The sequence below is a fragment of the Anabas testudineus genome, chromosome 17 (genome assembly GCF_900324465.2).
Source record: "Anabas testudineus chromosome 17, fAnaTes1.2, whole genome shotgun sequence".
NCBI lineage: Eukaryota > Metazoa > Chordata > Actinopteri > Anabantiformes > Anabantidae > Anabas > Anabas testudineus.
Window position 1 is genome coordinate 22632950 of NC_046626.1, and position 23391 is coordinate 22656340.

General features: G+C 39.9%; 1 gene segment (V, D, J or C); it reads right to left on the reverse strand.

The window, feature by feature from the left end:
- Positions 1-20714: 20714 nt before the first annotated feature.
- On the reverse strand, positions 20715-22109 carry LOC113163867. The segment is given in 3 exon segments: positions 20715-20811; positions 21500-21800; positions 22007-22109. Coding segments are annotated over 3 exon segments (441 nt in total).
- Between the last annotated feature and the right edge of the window lie 1282 nt (positions 22110-23391).

The following is a 23391-nucleotide window of genomic DNA, read 5'->3' on the forward strand; positions in this document are numbered from 1 at the left end:
GATACTGAGAACCTTCCAAGGCCGGACAAACTCGTGTTTGAAACATGGAATTCATCACCGACAGCTACATAAACATGAAGAAATATGCATTTGGAGTTCTGTCGATCCACGTACGTATGTGAGCAGCTACTCTTCACCATGAACTACATTAGAAAACAAACACAGACGACAGCTTACAGTCCTGTGTAAAGATGAAAAGGACTTCTTACAGCTACGACTTGCAGACGTTGTGAGCAGAGGTTCAGGAGCAGGTAAAATAAATGTGTATACAGATGTTTTGCAAATATTTATTTTTCATTGTTCGGTGACGTGGTGCTTTTTTTTTCCAATAAAATTTTTTAAATGAATGTCCGATACACGCTCGGCAGCTCACAGCATCTTCTGTTTTCTACGTGGATAATGTAAGTTCAGCTTTTTCATTCATTTGAAAGAGACCTTCAACTCAACCTGTTATTTATTTATTTGTGTCATATTTTTTTGAAAGTTCAAAATGTGTTCATTAGATGAATGAAATTTTATTTTCTCTGTAGCACTTAATAAATGTCATAAGAAACACACTATAGTTGTTTATTCAAAGCGTAAATATAAAAAAACAATATTATGTTCATTTTAGATGCCAAAAGGTATTTGCGGCTCTGTGGGTTTTTTTCCGTGGAAACGGGGTTCAAATGGATCTTTGGGTGTTAAAGGTTGCTGAAAACTGGTTTAATCAAAGAAGTGGAAACTCAAATTCTTTTTACCAGAATGGTATCATCAAAGTCATGTGTAAAGTAAGTTAAAAGTCAATTGAAACACATTAGATGACCCAGTCTGACTTTGCATTTGTTGCCATGGTTGTTATGAACTTTATGATAAACTATTTTTAGTTCTACAGTTATTATGTAAAATTAAAATTATATTTGCCTAATGCTGCTTTTCATTTTGCACTTTATTGATTTCTGATGTTCTGACTTTTATCACTACATAAATGAAATGAAACTGTTTCATCAAACCATCAGAGTTGAACAGTGTGTGAGTCCCTCTAGTGGATGTTGTGGAGTTTTCTGTTTCTTTGCTCCAAAGGTTTTTGTACAGAGTTTTACTGTTTCCTGTCACTGTGGGCTGCAGAGCACAGTAGTACACAGCAGAGTCAGACACTGCAGCAGAGGAGATGTTCATCATGAGTTGTTTTTGTTCCACTTTAACCTTCAGTCCAGAGATTTTTTCAGTTCCCACTGCTCCTGTAGCAGAGTGTGAGATGAGGAACTCTGGTGGTTTTCCTGGATACTGTCGATACCAGAAGAAATAATCATTAGTTTGTAGTTTTAAATAATTGTAGATCAGAGTAACAGAGTTTCCTTCAATAGTGAACTGTTCACTGTTAACAGGAGTGAGATCTTCACAGCTGACACCTGAAAGACAAAGCCATTTAAAAGATGAGAAAAGACTCAGTGACCAGTGCAGATGTTGGTTAATAAAACTTATTTTCTACCTAACAGACCTGTTAGAGTGAAGAGAAGCAGTAGAGAAACCAAAGCACAGTCCAATGACAGCATGATGATTAAAAGAAATGGTTTGTGTGCTGAACTCCACTGAATCTAGGAGTTTCTCTCTCTTCTCTAGTTCAGTAACAGCTCAGCTCCTCCCTGAACCTCTGTCTCCTCTTAGATCTGTAGTTTCACTTCCTCTTCCTTCATCTGTGGAAGTGAAACTAATGCTCTAGTCACCATCATATAAATCATGTTTCTGTGATGTTAGAAAAAAAAAAAAAACATTCAGGGTATTTGTCCCAAATCATCAGACCAAGGTCACCACTTGTTGTTAGACCTCCCACATATGGAGGTAGGTGTTTGTTGATATGATCCATTTTTAAAATCGAGCACCAAGGTGGCGGCTGGTCTAATACTTATTTTCACCTTAAATTATCTTAAGTAGTGGACGACAATTGTACAAATAAAAGGATCTGGGAGAAATCAGACACAAAGACAACTGGGTTTGGTTTAGACATTGAATAACTTGGTTAAGCTCTGTAAAAATAGAAGCAGTGGAGTTGTTGGGTTAGCGTTAGTGGTCACTAATCGACTCTAAGATGGTTCTTTCTTGGTGTGTTGTGCTGAGTGTTGCTGTATCTGACCTGCTGCATCCAGAGCAGCTTGGTCTTGCTGAATGTCCAGTTTCTCTTCTTAACATCACTGTTAGACAAAGTCCAGTCACTAGAAGGAAACTGAATCTCCTCTGGAACCAAGATAGAACTGTTTTTATTATTTTAATAAAAGTGCTGGTTTGTGACCATAAGGGGAATGTGGGTGAAGAACATGTCTTGGCAGCTTTTCCCTGGTTTCTAGATGGTCAGTTCTTACTGGTTGCCAGAAGATTCTGACAGAATTACTACTTAAATAACCAACACTAGTATGAGTCCAAAGACTAGGGTTGGGACTGGTTAGACAGAAATTCAAATTAGTCAGGAAGAACTGAGGAGCTGAATTTCATTGTACGTTCTTTCTCCTGTCAGGTTGTTGAAGTTTCTCTGAACCTGTCACACCTGAAGCTGTATAAACAAACAGTAGAATTCATTAAAATAGTAAAGATCAGGACAGATTTCAGTTGATAGTAGGATCCTTTACAGCTGGAGACACTTTTACAAACAGGCATCAGTATGTAGTTGAAACTATTGCAGAAATACAAGTTACAGGGAGAAAGAGCCACAACTAGAAAAAGACTCTTTACATTGGCTCGGGTGGTCAGGTCTGACCCAGGAACCACCGTGACGCAGGTCTGCCATGAATTGGAATCTGCAGAAATACTAGTATCACTTTCTACATTCAAGCAAATGTTCCGTCACCATGGACTGAAAGGCTGCTGTCAAACAAAGTCCTTCCTCCTAAATCAACACCTTCAACCTTGATGGAATGGACTAAAAACTATTTATCAAAACTTCTGGAGCAGTTTAAGTTTAAGAGTCAGATGAGACAAAGATTGACCTGTATGAGGTATGTTTGGAGGAGTAAAGGGGAGGGAGTCAAACCCAGGAACACTGTACCTACTGTTAAGTATAGTGGTGGCAGCATCATGTTCTGAAGCTGTTTTGGTGTTTGGTTTTGCTTTTCATTGGATTAAGATTGAACAAGTTCCAGTGTTTTATGGTAAACGTTGTGTGGATTCTCTCTTTACACTGAGAAGACTGATCGTCACAAACCATCAGAGCTGAACAGTGTGTGAGTCCCTCTAGTGGATGTTGTGGAGTTTTCTGTTTCTTTGCTCCAAAGGTTTTTGTACAGAGTTTTACTGTTTCCTGTCACTGTGGGCTGCAGAGCACAGTAGTACACAGCAAAGTCAGACACTGCAGCAGAGGAGATCTGCAGATCCACATTTATTTCTCCAGACAGTTTAGCAGAGAATCTTGGGTCTGACTTTAAAGAATCTCCTGTTCTTGTAATATTTAGTCCTGAAATGTAAATGAGGAACTCTGGTGTTTTTCCTGGATGTTGTCGATACCAGTAAAACTCATCAGCAGCAGCTGCTTTTTTGGAGAATGTGTAGATCAGAGTAACAGAGTTTCCCTCTAAACTGAACTCTTCTCTCTTTACTGGAGTTAGATCTTCACAGCTGACACCTAAAAACATTGAAAGATCAGTTCATATTCATAGATCTATATATTCATATAACACTGAAATATACTTTGTATGTATCTAACGTACCTTTTAGAACAGATAATAACAGCAGAGTTTGTACATAACACACCAAGCCCAGCATGTTGAGTACAGTGAATGTTTCTGGTTTGTGTATTAAACTCTGTAGAATCTACAAGTTTCTCTCTCTTCTCTAGTTCAGTAACAGCTCAGCTCCTCCCTGAACCTCTGTCTCCTCTTAGATCTGTACTTTCACTTCTCTCTGTTCCTCTTCCTCCATGTTCTCAGACTGGTGGCAGCATTTAGAATCAACTGGTGGTCGGAAGGTTTTATGTCTGTTTGCTTTTGGTGTTTGATCATTTCTTCATAAGCAGATAAAAACCTTTTGCTGATTTTGAACCATCAACACTGAAGCTGTCCAGGAAAAATTTACAAAATAATTTAACTGATGTAAATCAAGAATTAAAATCTTCCTATTTTATTTTACATTTTAATTTCTAAAATTAAAAGTGAGTTTTTCTACCAATTTCCTTCAATTCAAGTGACTCAACACTTTTTAGACTGTTCTTTGTTCTTTTGCACACAACATCCTAATTATTAATAATCCCTTGTTATAAGGTTGGACTTTTCCTACTTCCCCAAGTGTACCGTTACTGAACAATAACAAGTATCCAGATCCATGTGTGATTAGAAACAACAGGTCAATTTCCAACTTTTGTTCATCAGCAAAATCTTGTTATTGTGTATAAACAATTCAGCATGTTGATATTTTCTGATGTTAAATTTGGAGTACCCCAGGACTCGGTTTTCCGCCCTCCTCTCTTCTCTCTTTATATTTTACATATTGGCCAAACTACACACGGTCATGAAATTCAGTCCCACTGTTATGTGGATGATGTGCAGCTGTACGTCCCTGTAAAGGCTGATGACCCTTCTGAAATTACAAAATTAGAATCTTCCCTTCCTACATAGGCAAATTGGAAGTCACTTAATTTTCTGGTCTTAAATTCAGATAACACTGAGACGCTGGTCATCGGTCTGCCTCACAAGTTTGATCAGTTACCCTTAACCATTGACAACCATTGGACAGTGATTCCTCTTCACTATTATCTAGTGCTGCTCAACAGGGACTCTAAAAGGTTTTGACCTTAGAATGTGAACTCTTCTAAGTTGTAGCATATTAAAAGGTTTGTCATTTGGGTTCCTAACTCCTCTGCTCTAAACTTTGTTAATCTCTTTGTACTACTCTCGTTGTATTTCTCACTTTCTCATATATCCATATAAACTTGATCTACCTTTAAACGGTGTTTCTAACTAGTTATTTTACACTTTTTCGTGGTTATTTAACAATAACAAACATTTCTCTTGTCTGAGCTCAACATGGCGGCCGCTGTTCCAGCACCAACTTCGCCCAGAGAGGACAACGTGCTGCTTCTGAGAGCCTACAAGAAGATCGCTGACCTGAAGGAAGACATCCGTCTGATGAACTTCGACAGAAGGAGTCCTTGTTGACCAGCGTCGTCGATGTGGCCTCGGAGCAGTCCAAGCGGATTTTCTCACTCACCACGGCCCTCCAGGATACGGCTCCGTGGGATCCCTCCAGCTGTCCGCGGCCTTCCCTCTGCTCGACTCCGAACCATCAGCCGTCGTGGGCCGAAGTTGTGACGCTTGGGAAGAAGAACCAGGACCAGGAGCCTTCACGTCTCCAGATAAACATTTCCAACCGCTACGCGGCCTTGACCTCCGACGCCCCGAACCACCCAGCTGACGGAGTTTCGGCCCCGGCTCCCGATCTCCAACCAGCATTGACGCCCGCCGACTGTAACGACTGCCCGGCCCGGAACGCCACCAGCACTCGGCTGGCGCAACGCTCGCGGACTTTGACAAGGTCTGCACGCCGGAGGATCCTGAAGGAGGCCGTGCTCAGACGCTCAGGACTCCCGAGCTCTGAGTCGGTGGAGCCGGCTGCTCCTCTTCGCCCCCCCCTCTCCCGTGTCTGTAGCCGCGGCTACAGCTCGGCGCTCGTCTCAGGTGCACGGCGTGCGCTCTGAACATGGACACAACTCCAGTGGTCTCAGCTCGGAACGCTCTCCTCAGCCCCTCTTCTCTCCGACCACTTTAATTGTTGGAGACTCCATAACCAGACACATCCGGTTCTTCAATGCAGCTACTCACTGCTTCCCTGGTGCCACAGTCCCGGTAATTCTGGATAAACTCCCGAGTCTGTTAGACTCACTTCCGTCTTCCATTGTCCGGGTCATCGTCCACGTGGGATCATGTGACACCACTCGCCAGCACTCTGAACTGACTAAGAAGGACTTTAATGCCCTTTTTAGCTTTTTAGCAAGTCTGTCTTTGTTTCTGGCCCCATTCCCACTCTAGGCAGAGGTATAGGACGTTTCAGCAGAATCCTTAGTCTTCATACCTGGCTCCAGTCTGCCTGCAAGTCTCAGCATCTTGGATTTATTGACAACTTTAACCTCTTCTGGGATAGACCCTCATTTTTCAGGAATGATGGTTTGCATCCCAGCCGTCATGGCAGCCGCATGCTCGCTGCTAATATACAGCACGCCATTCAGTGTACTCCTCATGACTGACGGTCCCTCCTTTTACCACCTGGAGATCCTCATCTCCTACCTTCACCTCAGGGATCTGCTCCCCTCACCTCCTCTCTCTGTTCTGTGATCCCCACTAACCTAAGTTCTCTCTCCTCTAGCTGTATGGTCCACTCTGTACCACCTCAGGACAACACACCTGTCACAGGTTATCATCAAGGGGGGAGCAGGTGTTACTCCTCATTAGTGAGGCATTTCACCAGCTCCCTCAAAGGTCCAATCAGTGTCAATATTATTCCAGTTATTATCAATGGCAGACAGCAAACAGGTCACAGAGCAGCACAAAGAAACTATTCTAATCTTGTTAGGCCTCTGACCAACCACACTACTAATATTAGTTCTCCTACTACAAGACTTGGTCTTCTAAATGTTAGATCCCTCTCTAACAAAACATCTCTCTTAAATGACTTTATCCTCTCTCAGAATTTAGACTTCTTTTTCTTAAATGAAACCTGGCTGAGGATAGGTGAATCTATCCAGTTGCAGGAGCTCTGTCCCCCTAATTTCATTTATTTCACCTCCCCTAGATTAAGTGGTCGGGGTGGTGGTGTCGCTGTGGTCTTTAAAAATCAATTCAAATGCTCAATGCTATCACTTAAACAGGTTCACAGCTTTGAAGCTCTGTCGTTTCTTATCCACTGCTCTGTTCCTGTATGTTGTACGGTCATCTACCGCCCACCAAAAGCTAATGGTAACTTTTTGTCAGAATTTTCCCAGTTTGTTGCTGACATTGTTGTGAGGTATGATAAGGTCATTATCGCTGGTGACTTTAACCTTCATATTGACAATAATACTAATACTCTAGCAAATGATTTTATCAGTCTTACTGAATCTTTCAACCTGGTTCAACATGTCAAAAGTCCGACCCATAACCAGGGCCACACCCTTGACTTGATATTCACTTTAGGTTTGACTCTAAATTCCATTGAGTTAAAGGACTCCATCTCTGATCATAAATGCGTTTTATTTGATACTTGTCTTCATCCAATCACTGTACCTCAGAAATTCACAGTTAAACGCCGTCTATTTAACAGCCAGTCAGCAGCAAAGTTCACTAGCACCTTTTCTATGATTCTGATATCGTCCGCCTTATCAATAATATTTGTGCCTCTGCGCTAGAGGCTGCTGCTCCCTTAAAAACTGCAAAAGTGTCTCGTAAAGACACCAAAACTGGACTTCAAGTGCATTATGAAACTATGAAAGAAGCATTACTCCACTACAATACGACGGTAAAGAATGACAGCGCTAAATACTTCTCAGACCTGATCACTGCTCACTGTCATAATCCTAAATTTTTAGCACTTTGTAACATATGTTTAGAAAAGTGCTCTATAAATAAATTTATTATTATTATTATTATCATCATCAACAGCAGATGAACAATGTTCTTCCACTGCAGTAGAATGAAGCAACTAAACAGCCTCTCTGCTGCACAGCCCTTCTCCTCAACATCAAGCTGATTGTGCTTTTAGTTCCTCCAACATTTCTGCTCTGGACACACAAACAATCTCATTGGTTGACTTGGACTTCAGTGGGTGGGACCAGGTCATTTGATCCACCAATGTTGAAGCAGTTAAAATAAGAGGGTCGTAATAATCAGTAGAAACCATGTTTATTAACACTTTAGTTTAAGGTTACACTTTTACAATGTAAAGTTATATGAACCAGTATTTGTACTTACAGACAATTTCTTTTGCTCTGTGGAAATCAAGATATGATTTGATATTTACTCAGATACTATTGTTCTACTCTGTTAGCATGACTGACCTGTGACCAAAACTACGACAAGCGTAACAGAACAAAACTCAAAAACATTTACCAAACAGCCACGATATGTGGTATTATTCCACCATCTAGTGGCAGCACAGTGGATTTCTTGGATATTGCTGGTACCAGAAGAAATGATCAACAGTTGACAGTTTAGAACTGTGTTAAAAGATGCTGTCTGTAACACAGTCGATGTTTCCATCCTCCTGGACCACCTGCAGCATGTTGGCATTTGGGAACAGTCCCTTCAGTGGTTTGATTCTGACCTCTAGGACAGATTGGTTTGTTACATATGAAAAGAAGTTGTCTTACTCTGACTTATCTTGGGTGGAGTACCACAAGGCACCATATTAGGTCCAGTAATATTTATTTTATAAAGGCTTCCTACAGCTTCTTATATACAGAACATTTCTTCCAGATAAGTAGGACCTGAGTCAGGTCAGAGCTTTACCAGTGAAGCAGAAATTAGAGAGTGCAGAAAGAAGGATCTGGTCATTCAGTGTCGAAAGCTGCAGATAGATCAAGTTTTCTGTATTAATCACATCAATTGATTATTGAGAACAACCACAGAAACCTAGTGCTAGAAGAAAAAGTATGTGAACTCTTGAAATCAATAACTGGATGACCCCTTGGCAGCAAAAACCTCATCCAGGTTCTTCCTGTAGCTGTGGATCAGACCTTCAGGAGGAAGTTTAGTCCATTCTTCCTGCAGAACTACTTTAGCTCTGTCATATTCTTTGGACGTCTCATGTGTGGCTCTCTCTTCAAGTCGTTCCACAGCATCTCTGTTGGGTTGAGGTCTGGGCTCTGACTTGTCCACTCCAAAAGGTGGATTTTGTTTTTCTGAAGTCGTTCTGCTGTGTGTTTTGGGTCATTGTCCTGTAGCGTCACTCAACTTCTACAGAGTTTCAGATGATGTACAGACATTCTCACATTATGCTGAAGAACCTTTTGATACACTTGGGAATTCATCTTCCTCTCAATCACTGCAAGCTGTCCAGGTCCTGATGCAGCAAAGCAGGTGCAAATCATGATGTTTCCTCCACCATACTTTACAGTTGGGAAGATGTTTTCATGGTTATATGCAGTGACTTCTTACACCAGATGTAGTGCTGTGTGTTCCTTCCAAATAGTTCAATCTGTGTTTCATCAGTCTAGTTTGACCAATACTGCTGTGGTGTGTCAATGTGCTCTTTGTTAAACTTCAGACGTTCAGTAATGTTCTTTCTAGTAAACAGCAGCTTCCTACGTGGTGTCCTGCCATAGACACAGATTGTTCAATGTTTTACCTACTGTAGACTCATGAACACAGATGTTAGCCAGTTCCAATGATGCCTTCAAATCTTTGACTGTCACTTAGGGTCTGGTCTTTATCTCATTGATGAGAGTTTGTTGTTCTCTTGGGGTCATTTTGACTCATCGCCCACTTCTTGGTAGAGTAGCCACAGTCCCAAAGTGTCTCCATTTGTAGATTGTTTAACTGTAGATTGGTGAATTTCTAATGTTTTTGACATCACTTTGTAACCCTTTCCAGATTTATGTAAATTATCAATTCTTGATTGTGGATCCTCTGAAAGCTCCTTTTGGTGAGGCATGGCACATAAGTTAGAGTGTTTCTTGTCAGTCAAAGTAGCTCTACTTCACATCTATTAAAAACAGATTTTCTTAATACGCCTCCAGGTATGTTAATACCTGACTCCAGTTAGTTTTTTGAAAGGGTTCAGACATACTTTTTACATAAACACTTTATGGATTTTATGGTTCTTCTCAATAAAGACATGAAGTATCAGAATGTTTTGTGTTATTATTTAGGCACATTAAATTAATTAATACTCTTGACTTAGATGAAGATCAGATCACATTTTATGACAAATGACATGGTTCACATACTTATTCTTACACTGCAATTGGAGAGGACATAAGAGAGGAGTCTGGTCCCCCAGCCAACTAATCTCTACCATAATAACTGAGTAATGGTTCAGAGTCACCTGAGCCATCTCCATCTCTGTATTTTGTTGACTGATGTTCTTTTACGAACTAAACTAACTAACTTTTAAAGAATCGACACAGTTTCATCATCAAATCATCAGAGTTGAACAGTGTGAACAGTGGAGGTTGTCCTGTACTAACAAGATATAGTTGCCTGATACAGGAGGTTAGTCACCTGATGAGGTTCACCTGACCTTCCTGGATATAAAAGATGACTCATAGACACTTGTTCTCTCTTTTCCTTAAGCTGAAATCTACCTACTTCTATTGCTCTTTGTTGGCTTTAGGTTTAATAGGTTCCAGTATTTTATCATAACCTTTGCATACATTCTCATTTAAGAAATTAAATGAGAAAATTAATTCATTCTTAAATTAAGAACGATTGTGTGAAACTGAACAGTTGAACAGTGTGTGAGTCCCTCTAGTGGATGTTGTGGAGTTTTCTGTTTCTTTGCTCCAAAGGTTTTTGTACAGAGTTTTGCTGTTTCCTGCCACTGTGGGCTGCAGAGCACAGTAGTACACAGCAGAGTCAGACACTGCAGCAGAGGAGATCTGCAGATCCATTCCAGTGTTCTCCTTGCTCACATTAAAAGACATTGTAGGAACTAGATTTTGTAGTTTTGTTCCTGTTCCTGTGTGAGACAGTAAGAACTCTGGTGGTTTTCCTGGATATTGTCGATACCAGAAGAAATAATCACTACCAGCTGCTTTCTTGGAGTATTTGTAGGACAGAGTAACAGAGTTTCCTTCTGAACTGAACTCTTCATGGTTGACTGTTGTGAGATCTTCACAGCTGACACCTACAAGTAGATAGAAAGGTAGTTATTTCTTGATTTAGAAATCCATATAAAAATAACAAAAACCAAAGCACATGTTACATGAATTAAACTTTTTTGTGCATCATGACGTAACATACCATTTAAATTGGAAAGAAACAGTAGAGAAAATCCAAAATACTGCAGTGACGACATGTTGAGTACAGTGAATGTTTCTGGTTTGTGTGTTAAACTCTGTAGAATCTACAAGTTTCTCTCTCTTCTATAGTTCAGTAACAGCTCAGCTCCTCCCTGAACCTCTGTCTCCTCTTAGATCTGTAGTTTCACTTCTCTCTGTTCCTCTTCCTCCTGGTTCTCAGACTGGTGGCAGCATTTAGAATCAACTGGTGGTCGGAAAGTTTTATGTCCGTTTGCTTTCGGTGTTTGATCATTTCTTCATAAGCAGATAAAAACCTTTTGCTGTTTTTGAACTATCAACACTGAAGCTGTCCAGGAAAAACGTACAAAATAATTTAACTGATGTAAATCAGGAATTAAAATCTTCCAACTTTATTTTACATATTAATTTCTAACAATTAAAAGTGAGCTTTTCTACCAATTTCCTTGACTCTAAGTGACTCAACACTTTTAAGACTGTTCTTTGTTCTCTAGCACACAACATCCTAATTATTAATAATCCCTTGTTGTAAAGTGTACTGTTACTGAACAATAACAAGTATCCAGATCCATGTGTGATCAGAAACAACAGGTCAATTTCCAACTTTTGTTCATCAGCAAAATCTTGTTATTGTGTATAAACAATTCAGGATGTTGATATTTTCTGATGTTAAATGTGGAGTACCCCAGGGCTCGGTTTTCGGCCCTCCTCCTCTCTTCTCTCTTTATATTTTACATGTTGGCCAAACTACACACGGTCATAAAATTCAGTTCCACTGTTATGTGGATGATGTGCAGCTGTACGTTGCTGTAAAGGCTGATGACCCTTCTGAAATTACAAAATTAGAATCTCACCTGCCTGCCTGTAAAATTGGAAGTCACATCATTTTCTGCTTTTATATTCAGATAACACTGAGATGCTGATCATCAAAAGTTTGGCATCATCAACATCCAGTCTATAGGGAACATTATAAATGATTAAAAAATCCCTGAAACATCTAAACAGTTAGTTTCACTTATTTTTATGTTTAAAGGTTTTGAGTCAGTTCATTGTGTTTTTAAAATCTTAACTCAGTGGTTCCCAAACTGTGGTTCTCCTACTACTGGTGGTACATGAAGCTCTACCTAGTGGTACACCAGTATCCTGCTGAAATAACTGAACTCCAACTGGTCCAAGTCTTCAACTTGTTAACTTGTGGTCAGTTCAGTTGATGAATCTGATGTTTGGGATTTCGTTCAGTGATATATTCATGATCACTCCATGATTTTGCTCCTTTGTGTAGAATAAACTGAGGAGCCTGAAGGTCAGAATGATGTTTGTACTAGTAAAGGTGAACATAATTATCAGTTGTCTGATGTAAATTAGAGGCTTTGAAGTGAACAGGGTTTAGTTAACACTGAGATAAAACTGTGTAGACGACTGAGTCACCTGTTCACTAAGTCGTTTTAAAAAGTTTTTCAGTTTTTTCTTCATGTCTGAAGGACCAAGCAGGCAGGCAAGAGGAAACTCAGGTGGACTGTCACAAAATGGGTTTATTTATTTATTTTTAATGTGAAAGAAAAATTACACAACATATTTAAGAACTCTTAGGGCCCATAAAAGAGGTCAACAGAAGAGACTAAACTCAACAAAGTAGACTAGACAAACGCAACTTCAACTGAATAAACTAACAAAACCAACTGACCTACCTAAAGGAACACACCAGGGAACATCTATAATGTCCGATCAGACCATTTGACACACAGGGGGTAACTACAAACAAATACTACTAACAAAACTTCAAAACAGTTCAACATCACGGTCTTTTCATCTCGGTCTGAGATAATTAAACAATTAATAGAAAATAACTCCCTCCACGAAGGAATATGATTAACATAGAACACAACATGCCAACCTAAATCCCCCCTCACAGGTAGTAGGCTATGGTACAGTCTAATGAACCTCTTCCTGTATAAAACAGGTCTGTATTCAGGGCCGCAAGACCACCAGTAGCAGCAGCAACAGTAACTGGCTTCGGCTACCTCAGCACTGGTAACTCAAAAAAATGTAAAATAACGTAGGTAAGAATGGTTAAACATAAGTATGAGAGTACAGAAGATAACTAAATGTGCGCTCTACAAATAGAAACTGGCAATGTATAAAGTATATTAAATAAACTGTGACTGTTTTCTTTCTTTACATTCTAAATGTATAAACTTGAATATGGTGGTTAAAGTACATGAATCTAAACCAATACCTGAGGTTACCCACAGTTCACTTGTGTGGCAGCGAGTGCAGCCATCACATCATGTTTGAGACTTTGTCAAATCTTCTCTGAAAATGAAGAAATTAGAAAAAACACAGGAGAAAATGTTTCTCTGTGGACAGAAACAAGTCAGCTGAGACAGAACTAGACTTCATGACAAGAGACAAGATCTTGGTAACTGAAGTTGAACAGTATGTGAGTCCCTCTAGTGGATGTTGTGGAGTTTTCTGTTTCTTTGCTCCAAAGGTTTTTGTACAGAGTTTTGCTGTTTCCTGTCACTGTGGGCCTCAGAGCACAGTAGTACACAGCAGAGTCAGACACGTGAAGCTTCTGGATCTTCAGAGGAACTGATTTGCCTTTGATTGCAGCATCAAATCTGTTGCTGTCAAGCTCAGAAGCTTTATCTACTGTGTTTGACAAACATCTCAGCATGTACTTTGGGAAACCATTTGCTTCTTGTTTGTACCAGAATAAAGTGGGACCTGTTGAACTGGTCTCAAACATACAGTTGAGTATAACAGCGTCTCCTTCAGTAGCAGTAACATCTCCTGTTGTCTGGATCACTTTGTCTTCTCCTTTACACTCTGAGGAAGAACAGAACATGCAGAGGAAGAGATGGATCAATAAAGAGGATTGATTAAAGGAGAACAATCAGTAGGTTTATTTCCCATCTTACCAAAGCAAAGAGCAGCAAGAATAATCCACAGCCAATGTTCCATCTGTACAACAAGGTTGAAAGCACCAGGAGAAAGTGTGTGATGTTCAACATTCAGTGGGAGAATTGTTCTCTTCACAGCAGCAGTTCTTATTGACAGAATGGTTGAACACAGTGCACAAGTAGAGCACCGCCTACTGGATAATGTGTCCCTCTAGTGGAGGGAAAACGTTCACTTCAACAGGTGGAAAAAAGGCTTCCAGCAGCTCGTCAGTGTGTCAGCTGGTGTTTTTGTACAGAGACTGTGGCTTTGCTGTCACTGTGGGCCTCACAGCACAGTAGTACACAGCAGAGTCAGACACTGCAGCAGAGGAGATCTGAAGATCCATGAGGGTTTTATCCTCACTCACTTTAACATCCAGAAGAAATAATCAGCAGCACCTTTGGAGTATTTGCAGGACAGAGTAACAGAGCTGCCTTCTACACTGAACTCTTCAACCTTGGCTGCAGTGAGTCCTTGACAGCTGACACCTAAAGAAAAAGAAAACTCAGTTATAACATGTTGAAAAGTCCCAATTTAAAGAATTCACATGTGAACATGAACATTGAGACATGTTTTAAGAATCTTACAAACCTTTTAGAATGAATAATAACAGTAGTAGAAGTACAAAATACTTTGATGACATCATGTTGAGTACAGTGAATGTTTGGTTTGGTTTGGTTTGTGTATTAAACTCGGTAGAATCTACAAGTTTCTCTCTCTTCTATAGTTCAGTAACAGCTCAGCTCCTCCCTGAACCTCTGTCTCCTCTTAGATCTGTAGTTTCACTTCTCCTGGTTCACAGACTGGTGGCAACATTTAGTAGATGTGTAAAGTTTTCTCCCCAGGTTTTGACTCCCTTGATTTAATAAGGGTCTTTGTCACCAGCACTTCATGTGTCATAAACCAACTGTTATTGGATTTAGTTTGTTCCCAAATAATCTGAAGTGACGTGGTGACTGAACATTTGTACTTAAGAACACCCAGGACTGACCCCTGTGGTACACCACATCAAATTACAACATGTTGAAAATACAGAGGAGGTTAAAAGTGTAAAAAGGATTTACTCACTGATTTATAATTTTCTTATTAAGATGTTATGTCATTTATAGGTCTAATTTGTTACTTATTGTCATTATGAAGGATACATGTGTTTGATGTTTAATCCTGTAAGCAACAAGAATATGTTGTACTGTGCTGAGGCTGCACTTTGCACACAGACAGGAAACAGGAAAGGTCAAGGAAAGGTCAGCATCCTTGGAGTTGAACAGTTCTTGTTGCTATACGCCTATAACCAATGTTTTATCCTTGTATGGAGTTTTCTTTTCTTCTTACAAGTGTTTTATCTTTATATGGAGTTCTTTTTCTTGCAATATGATCATCCTATATTCATCATGTAACCATAGCATACACCCACATCTGTAACTTCAGGGTGTGTCTCATCCTTAATAAAAAGCTTGTACAAAGGGGAGACGGACGGAGTCGGAGGTGGAAATTCCTGGGTGAAGCATTTATGATGCTTAGATCTCAGGCCGGCTCCCCTTGCAAGTAAAAAGGCCGAGCAGTGTCCTTGTTGTGCTTTATTGTCTTTGTCTCTCAGCGTATGAAAAGTGTTCATAAACTCTATAAAAAAACTAAAATACAAAAACCAAAACGGTTCATTTTTATTCTTTTCTTCTCTTTTACAATTTATGAAGAGGTTGTTCTCGGTTCTTAGACAAATTCAACATTGTGAACATCACAGGACAGAGCACAGAGTCCGCTCTCCTGACAGTGAGAGCATTTGTTTTAGTCCTGAACTTCAGGTATTTGAATTATTTTAATCATTTTCAGTCTTTTAAATCTGTCTGGTGCCTTTAACTCAGTCTGTCATGGTTCAGCCCTGAAAGCCTCGTTAATCTGTTCTGTTCACTCTTTCCTCTTTTGTTTCTACACCTTCCCTTCAGTTCATTTCTGCTCCCTGCCTGTGTCCCTGGCTGCAGGTGACTGGGTAAGTGATTACACCTGGACCAGGGACTATTTAAGATCCCTGTCTGCTCTGTCTCTCTCTCCCCAGGTAGCTGCTAACTTTCCATCCAGTCTCTGCTGTTTTTTGTACCAGAACCAAACCTCATTCCATCATCTTGGACCTGCTGATTGTTTGACCTGTTAAAACTGATAATGAGTTCTTACTCTGATCTATCACAGGTAGAGTACCACAAGGCTCCATATTAGGCTTTGTAATATTTATTCTATAAATGTTACAGAAAAAACAGACAGAAACAAACAAACTAAGCAGAGTTGTGGAGCAGTACGGCACAAACGATAGTGATGGGTAAATGATACCGAGGCTTCGGAGCTTGTGTCACTCTTCCTGAAACGCAATGATTCGAATCACTGTATCGGAGCTTGTGTCGAAACACCAGAGTCACGTGACAGATGACGTTCGAAGCTTCGAACATCATCGCTGTTTCGTTTCGCGCTTCGTTCCTTCAAAATGTTTCGAAGCTTTTTATTGGCTCAGAGTGTTTCAGTGTGTTTCATTGGCTCATGGTGTTTCAACGCATTCTGAGCCAGTGACAGCTGGACAGGTTTTACAGATTTGAGTGTTTGGTGCCAAACCAGCTATTTAAGATGATTCATTATGCTTCAAATGAGGTTGTGAGGAGACAGAGATTTGGACAGTGAGAGTATTTTGGCAGATTTCATGGTGAGTACCACTAATAAGAGATGTTCTAAAGTTTGGGATCATTTTGACACTGCCACACTGAGCATGAGCCGAAAAAAAAATATTTCTCAATAAAAACCTGTGAAGACAACTAACTGCTTCTGCTTCTGTAAATAATCCTTTCAAATCAACCATACAAGTCATCAACTGACAAACTATTATCTTTAAAGGTTTTCTATAAAAACACACATAAAAATAAACAATGTTTCTGAATTCAAACACTGATCATTAGCAGAGTAGGAAGGATCTCTGATCCTGTTAGGGATAATAAACCCTAATAAACTCTTAACCAACATTTAACCCATATTATAATTTGCATTGATTCTTTGGGTTAATGTGGAATGTGTTTTAGAGTATGAGAGAGAGCATCTGCATATTTCATTGTAATGACTATATAATCAGTATTTGGTATGAATGATCAAAACACTTGAATGACCACACAGACTTTTCTGAACTTTCATTGGTGTCATGGGATTGAAACAATGCCAGAGCTTCAGTCGTGCCCTTTAGAAGTTGCTATGGGTCTAGTTGACCACCAGACGTCACCGTCACTGGGGCCTTGAAGCTTTGAACCTTTTTCAACACAATTGTTAGGAAAGCCTTAGTGTTTCATGAGGCTTCATTTGCCCACCACTAACAAACGAAGTCCATGAATAAAGCAGAGTAGTGTGACTAACTGACGGACGAACAAACTGACGAGTGGAGTAGAGCATGAGCAACAAACCAGCAATCAACTGACGACTGATGGGTGCTTATAAAACAGAGGGAGTAACAGGTGAAATGAGTCTGTAATTAGTCTGGTGAGTTGAGAGTGGAAAGTGGAGGAAGTCCATATATGGGTGTGGCAAGAGGGTGAGAGACAATACAAAACAAAACAAAACCCACAGACGGGCAGAGGGAGGAATCATAACAATAAAGGCTTCTGTATATCTTATTTTGAAAACGTACAATATTTGTTACCATTGGATACATGTCACCCTCTTACAGATCTAAACAATAGATCTGAGTTCTAACAGGTGATTTAAAACTCTAATGAACCTGATGCCAGCTCTGCACAAACATCCAGGAAGGACTTTCTTTGAATGAAACTGATGCACAGGGTTCATCTGTCACAGACCTGAACCTGGATACATGTAATGTTTAGAATGCAGCTCACTGACAGATCACAGGACGTCTGAGTAATTTAGTGCTGCTAAACCAAGTACATGCATCTCATGTAAAGATAATTATTACAATGGGTGTTTTAGTTTTAAGGGGATAGGTCTACACATTTTACATGTACACATTATATCACATAGAACCCAGAAACCTCCACCCGTAACAAATAAAAAGGGAAAAGAATGAGATGAATCGTTCTTTCAAACGGCTCTTGGAATAAAAACTGAGCCACAAGAACCGGGTCCTTTCAAAGAGTCTGAATTACTATCACCACTCTGTTGTATCTCCAACTGAAACCTGGTGATTTGTGTTTTCTCCATTCATAACTTATCTGGATGTACAATCCTCAGAGGTCAAAACCTTCTGACAGTTAGATCAGAACATGACAAATCTCTTAATCTCAACTGTACTCAGCACTCTTGAGTCTTTGTCATGGATGATTATCTCCCAGTCAAGAAACTCCTCATGGTTGACTGCAGTGAGATGTTCACAGCTGACGCCTAAAGGAAGAGAAATGTTGGTAAAGATGATGTTCAACTCTGATTGTCTGTTCCAGTGGTTTCTACCAAACAGATCCTCTCCAGACATTTGTTCTTACTACTTTAACCTACCTTTTAGTAGGATCAGAAACAAAGGAACAATTCCACAGTACTGCAGTGAGAGCATCTTCCACACAGTATCTGTGTTCTGTCTGCTTTAGATATTGAATGGATCTGACAGTAGGAGTTCTTTTGTCTTCTGCTCTTTGACAGAGCTGCTCCTCCCTCAACCTGTTCCTCCTCATATCACTGGATGTTATCAACACCAAAACCACACCTCAACACATTTTACTGGTTGAAGCATCAAAACATCCTCTTCTGTTCTTCTTCTGGGTTTTTATTCTCTTTGATTTGCTTCTTACAGATGTTATCACCTTGTGATATGTGACCTCAAAATCCAGCATTCTAATGTTTCTTTGTCAGATGGTCTCACAGTACAGGTTCAGAGTTATACAGGATTTGTAGTTCATGCTATTCCCCAAAGGTTTTCTTAACCAATGAACATGATGTCAAATGTGTTTATTTACTTCTTCTTTTCCTGCTGTGTTTGAATCCTCATCCAGTTGGTTTGTGGTTGATGTGGATTTGCTGCTCATGTGAATCCTCCCACAGTGTTTCATGAGCAGCTGGAACCACAGTGACTGTGAGGAAACAGGAATTAGCAGAATCCATCTGATATGAAGCTGTGGTTTGAATACCACTTCCCTCCTCTTTGAAGAGTAGTCAGATTTCTGTGTTCAGGTTTTTGTACAGCCTCTTCTCCACTTTGTATCACTGTGTTTCTAGAGCACAGTAGTAGAGAGCTGTATGTGCCAGGGTTAGTCTGCTTATGGTCAGTTCAGTTGTTAAAGGTGATGTTTGGGATTCATATCGTTTATCAGGGATATATTCACCAGTGTTTGATCTTGCTCCTTTCCAGAGAATAAACTGAGGAGCCTGAAGCTCAGAATGATGTTTGTACCAGTAAAGGTAAACACCAGATGATGATGTGTTATATGTACATGTGAGTGTGACAGATTCTCCTTCTCTTCCACTGACTTCATGTTGATCAGCAGAGATGCTGTCTCCAGTTATTAGTCCTGGAAAAAGTGGAGAAAATGAAGCCATTAGATGAACATTGTCCATGAGGCTGAGAGGAGAAGACAGTGGAAAATGTCCCTGTACAGTGTTACTCTGTGGACAGAAACAAGTCAACTGGAGCTGAGATCATCATTCTGTTCAATGAGACACGGATTAGTTGGAAACTCACCTATAAAGTGAGAGAAACAGAGAAAGAGGTAAAGCAACATGTCTTTGGAGGAGTTGAAGCCAAACAGACAGCAGATGAACAATGTTCTTCCACTGCAATAGAATGAAGCAACTAAACAGCCTCTCTGCTGCACAGCCCTTCTCCTCAACATCAAGCTGATTGTGCTTTTAGTTCCTCCAACATTTCTGCTCTGGACACACAAACAATCTCATTGGTTGACTTGGACTTCAGTTGGTGGGACCAGGTCATTTGATCCACCAATGTTGAAGCAGTTAAAATAAGAGGGTCGTAATAATCAGTAGAAACCATGTTTATTTACACTTTAGGTCAAGGTTTGGTTAAAATGATGTAACAGTGAAACTTTGGATCCACTTTATTTCATTAATACTTTGACTTTATTTAGTAGGTTTCACTTAAATATGTGTTCATTGGTTTGGTTCCTCTTTTCTTCCAGGTCCACAGCAGCCTGAGGTAAGTCTGCACACTGTGGTGGATCATCAGGGATTGAACCAGTCTGAAGGTAGAAACAACCTTTAACCTTTAAAATGACTGAGAGCTTTACTTCATACTGGATGTGTCCAAACTCTGGTTCATCATCAGTACTGAGTGAAGATCAGCATTTAAGGTGGGGGGGTCTCTGTAACATGTGTCTATGGTGATAAACATGGGAAATAAATAGAAGATGTGAACATCAGTCCTTGAAATGATGGAGGGTGTTGGACCAAATCAACCACATCAAAACTGACACGTTTAAATATTTATAAGTTTGACACGTTTCCCAGTGAAATACAAATAAAATCCTGTCCTGATGTACTAAAAACTAACTTATTAGCTTGATGCTAATTCCTAATGGAATTCCCCTTTAACGTGCTAAAGTAGATCAACATTGCGTTCACATCTATCACATCTAAGCGTTTTTACAATATAAAGTTATATGAACCAGTATTTGTACTTACTCACATAGAAATAATTTGTTCTGTAGAAATCAAGCTATGATTTGATATTTACTCAGATACTATTGTACTACTCTGTTAGCATGACTGACCTGTAACCAAAACTACGACAAGCGTAACAGCACAAAACTCAAAAACATTTACCGTACAGCCACTATATGTGGTATTATTCCACCATCTAGTGGCAGCACAGTGGATTTCTTGGATACTGCTGGTACCAGAAGAAATGATCAACAGTTGACAGTTTAGGACTGTGTTAAAAGATGCTGTCTGTAACACAGTCGATGTTTCCATCCTCCTGGACCACCTGCAGCATGTTGGCATTTGGGAACAGTCCCTTCAGTGGTTTTATTCTGACCTCCAGGACAGATTGGTCTGTTACACATGAGAAGAAGTTCTCTCTACTCTGACTTATCTTTGGTGGAGTACCACAAGGCACCATATTAGGTCCAGTAATATTTATTTTATAAAGGCTTCCTTTGGCTTCTGTTTTGTGAATTAAACAACACCACATGAGCAGGAGTGCTGTTGTACTGTATATCAGCACAGCTGTGGTCTGCAGGCTGAGTGCTGTAGGTATCACAGCCGTGCTGATATTTGTATTGAATCAGTTATTTGTCTCCATCAACACAAATAATTACACAGTTGGACTGGTTCTTCACTGTTACTAAGCAACACATCCAATGGACAACCACTAACAAACAACTACTTTACTTTACATTTTAAAGCAAGTCATGGCCTCTAATTTGATTCATGTACATCATCTGTATGTTTCTGTTTATCTTACAAGCAGAGAAAAAAGTGTTGGGAGTTTCTTTGGTGTAACTTTATGTAGGAATCTACTGCAGGTTTTATGGCTTATTAAGTTGATTAACATCTAATATCTAAATATCTTGTTGTTTTAATCACCAACACAAAGAGTCTGGATCATCAGAGTTGAACAGTGTGTGAGTCCCTCTAGTGGATGTTGTGGAGTTTTCTGTTTCTTTGCTCCAAAGGTTTTTGTACAGAGTTTTGCTGTTTCCTGTCACTGTGGGCTGCAGAGCACAGTAGTACACAGCAGAGTCAGACACTGCAGCAGAGGAGATCTGCAGATCAACTCGATTTCCCTCTTCATTCAGTTTAGCAGTCAGTCGTGGGTTTGGAGGTTCTGCTTGAACCACTTTAGGTTCTTTTGTGTCAGTGATCAGGAGAAGATACTGAGGAGCTGATCCAGGATCCTGTCGATACCACTGGAGATTTTGAGCTTTAACAGAATATTTACAGGACACAGTGACACTTTGACCCTCTGATGAAAACACCTCAGCTCTGATGGCAGTAATATCATCTTCCAAGGTTTTACCTAGTGAGAGAAACAACAGGTTTTATTTAGAGTTACAGATTCATCATTTAATGAAAATCACATTTTTAAATGTAGTTAAATATGAGTGATGACGTCTAAACTAGTTTCTTTGAAATGTTAAATTTTTCACTTAAAATAATCCAAATTAAATCTGTAAAGTTTAGTAAATGTTATATTTCAGGTTGTCTTATTAAGACCATACGTACCTACGAGAGTTAACAGGAACAAAATGGCAGCGAGTTTTTCCATCTTTACAGAGGTGAAATACTGTAACTGAATGTTGAGGATGAACTAGTTGTTTGTTCTGATGTTCACAGCTGGAATCAAACTGTTCTCTGTCAACCAGCCACATCTGCAGTCAGTAGGAGGAGACTCAGACAGTGCTGACAACAAATATTAGACCCCTCCTGATTCCTCCTGTGTCTCTAAACCTGAGCAAACACAAAACGCAAGTTTGAAATGATCACTGGAGTTTTTGAAGCAAAACATTTCTCCAAGACCAAAATGAGCAGTGTGAAAAAGTAATCAGCCCCTGAACTAGAGGTCCAGACTTTGACCAGGTCACTCCACAACTTTACTTTGATTTCTTTGGAGACTTTCACGTGTCGACTTCCTCTGATGATCATCGTCGAGCTGCAGTTGTTCTTCAGCTTCATCTCACCGACTGATGACCTGATGTTCTCCTTCAGGATTCTCTGGTAGAGAACAGGATTCATGTTTCCCTCCGGTAGAGAAAGTCCCACTGAAGCAGCAAATCATCCCCACAACATCACACTGACCCTCTCATGTTCCACCATAGATGTGATGCTCTTGTTCTGTGTTTGGTTTATTCCAGATGTAACAAGACGCTGTCGTTCAGACAGTTCATCTTTTGATTCATCAGTCCACAGAACATTCTCCCTAAAGGTTGAAGGGTTATCTAGGTGTTTTGTGGCAGATGAGCCTTAATGTCCTTCTGGATTATCAGTGGTTTTCATCTCCCCACTTTCTCATTGATGTTATTTCTGCCCAGTGTCCATCAGACACCAGAGTCACGGTAACTGACTTTAATTGAATTACAGTTCATTGGATCCTAGAATCTTTGGAGACCTGCTGTGTTCTGTGGTGTCAGTTTTTCTATCTCTTGAGCCAATTTGATCAAATTCTTTTCTTAATAGTGTCAAAAATGAAGTTCTTCATAAAAGTCCGACAAAGAGACAGAAACAGTGTTGTTGGGTTTATTAAGGTCAATATACTGAGACACAGCTGAATAATGTCTAAATAAATGCCTTCAAGTCGTCTCTTTAAATACAGCTCACTGCTCCTCTTTACTCAAACCAAGCACAGTTCAAGTCTTATTCTTTCATCTAATTCCAATAAACCCTCTTTTCTTCACTACCTATGTGTTTTCACATCACTGTACCATGTATGGCAGTTACCCCTCTGTACGCCTGCACTTCTTCTTGTACATAACAGGACCTATACACTAGAAGTCAGTACTGAGTTCATGTCTCTGAGTCTCTCTCAGACAAGTTAGAGAATTTTCACAACAGTTCCTGGACTGATTTTGGAAGTTGGTCCGTTTATGGGAAGCTTCCAGGTTTATGTGTAG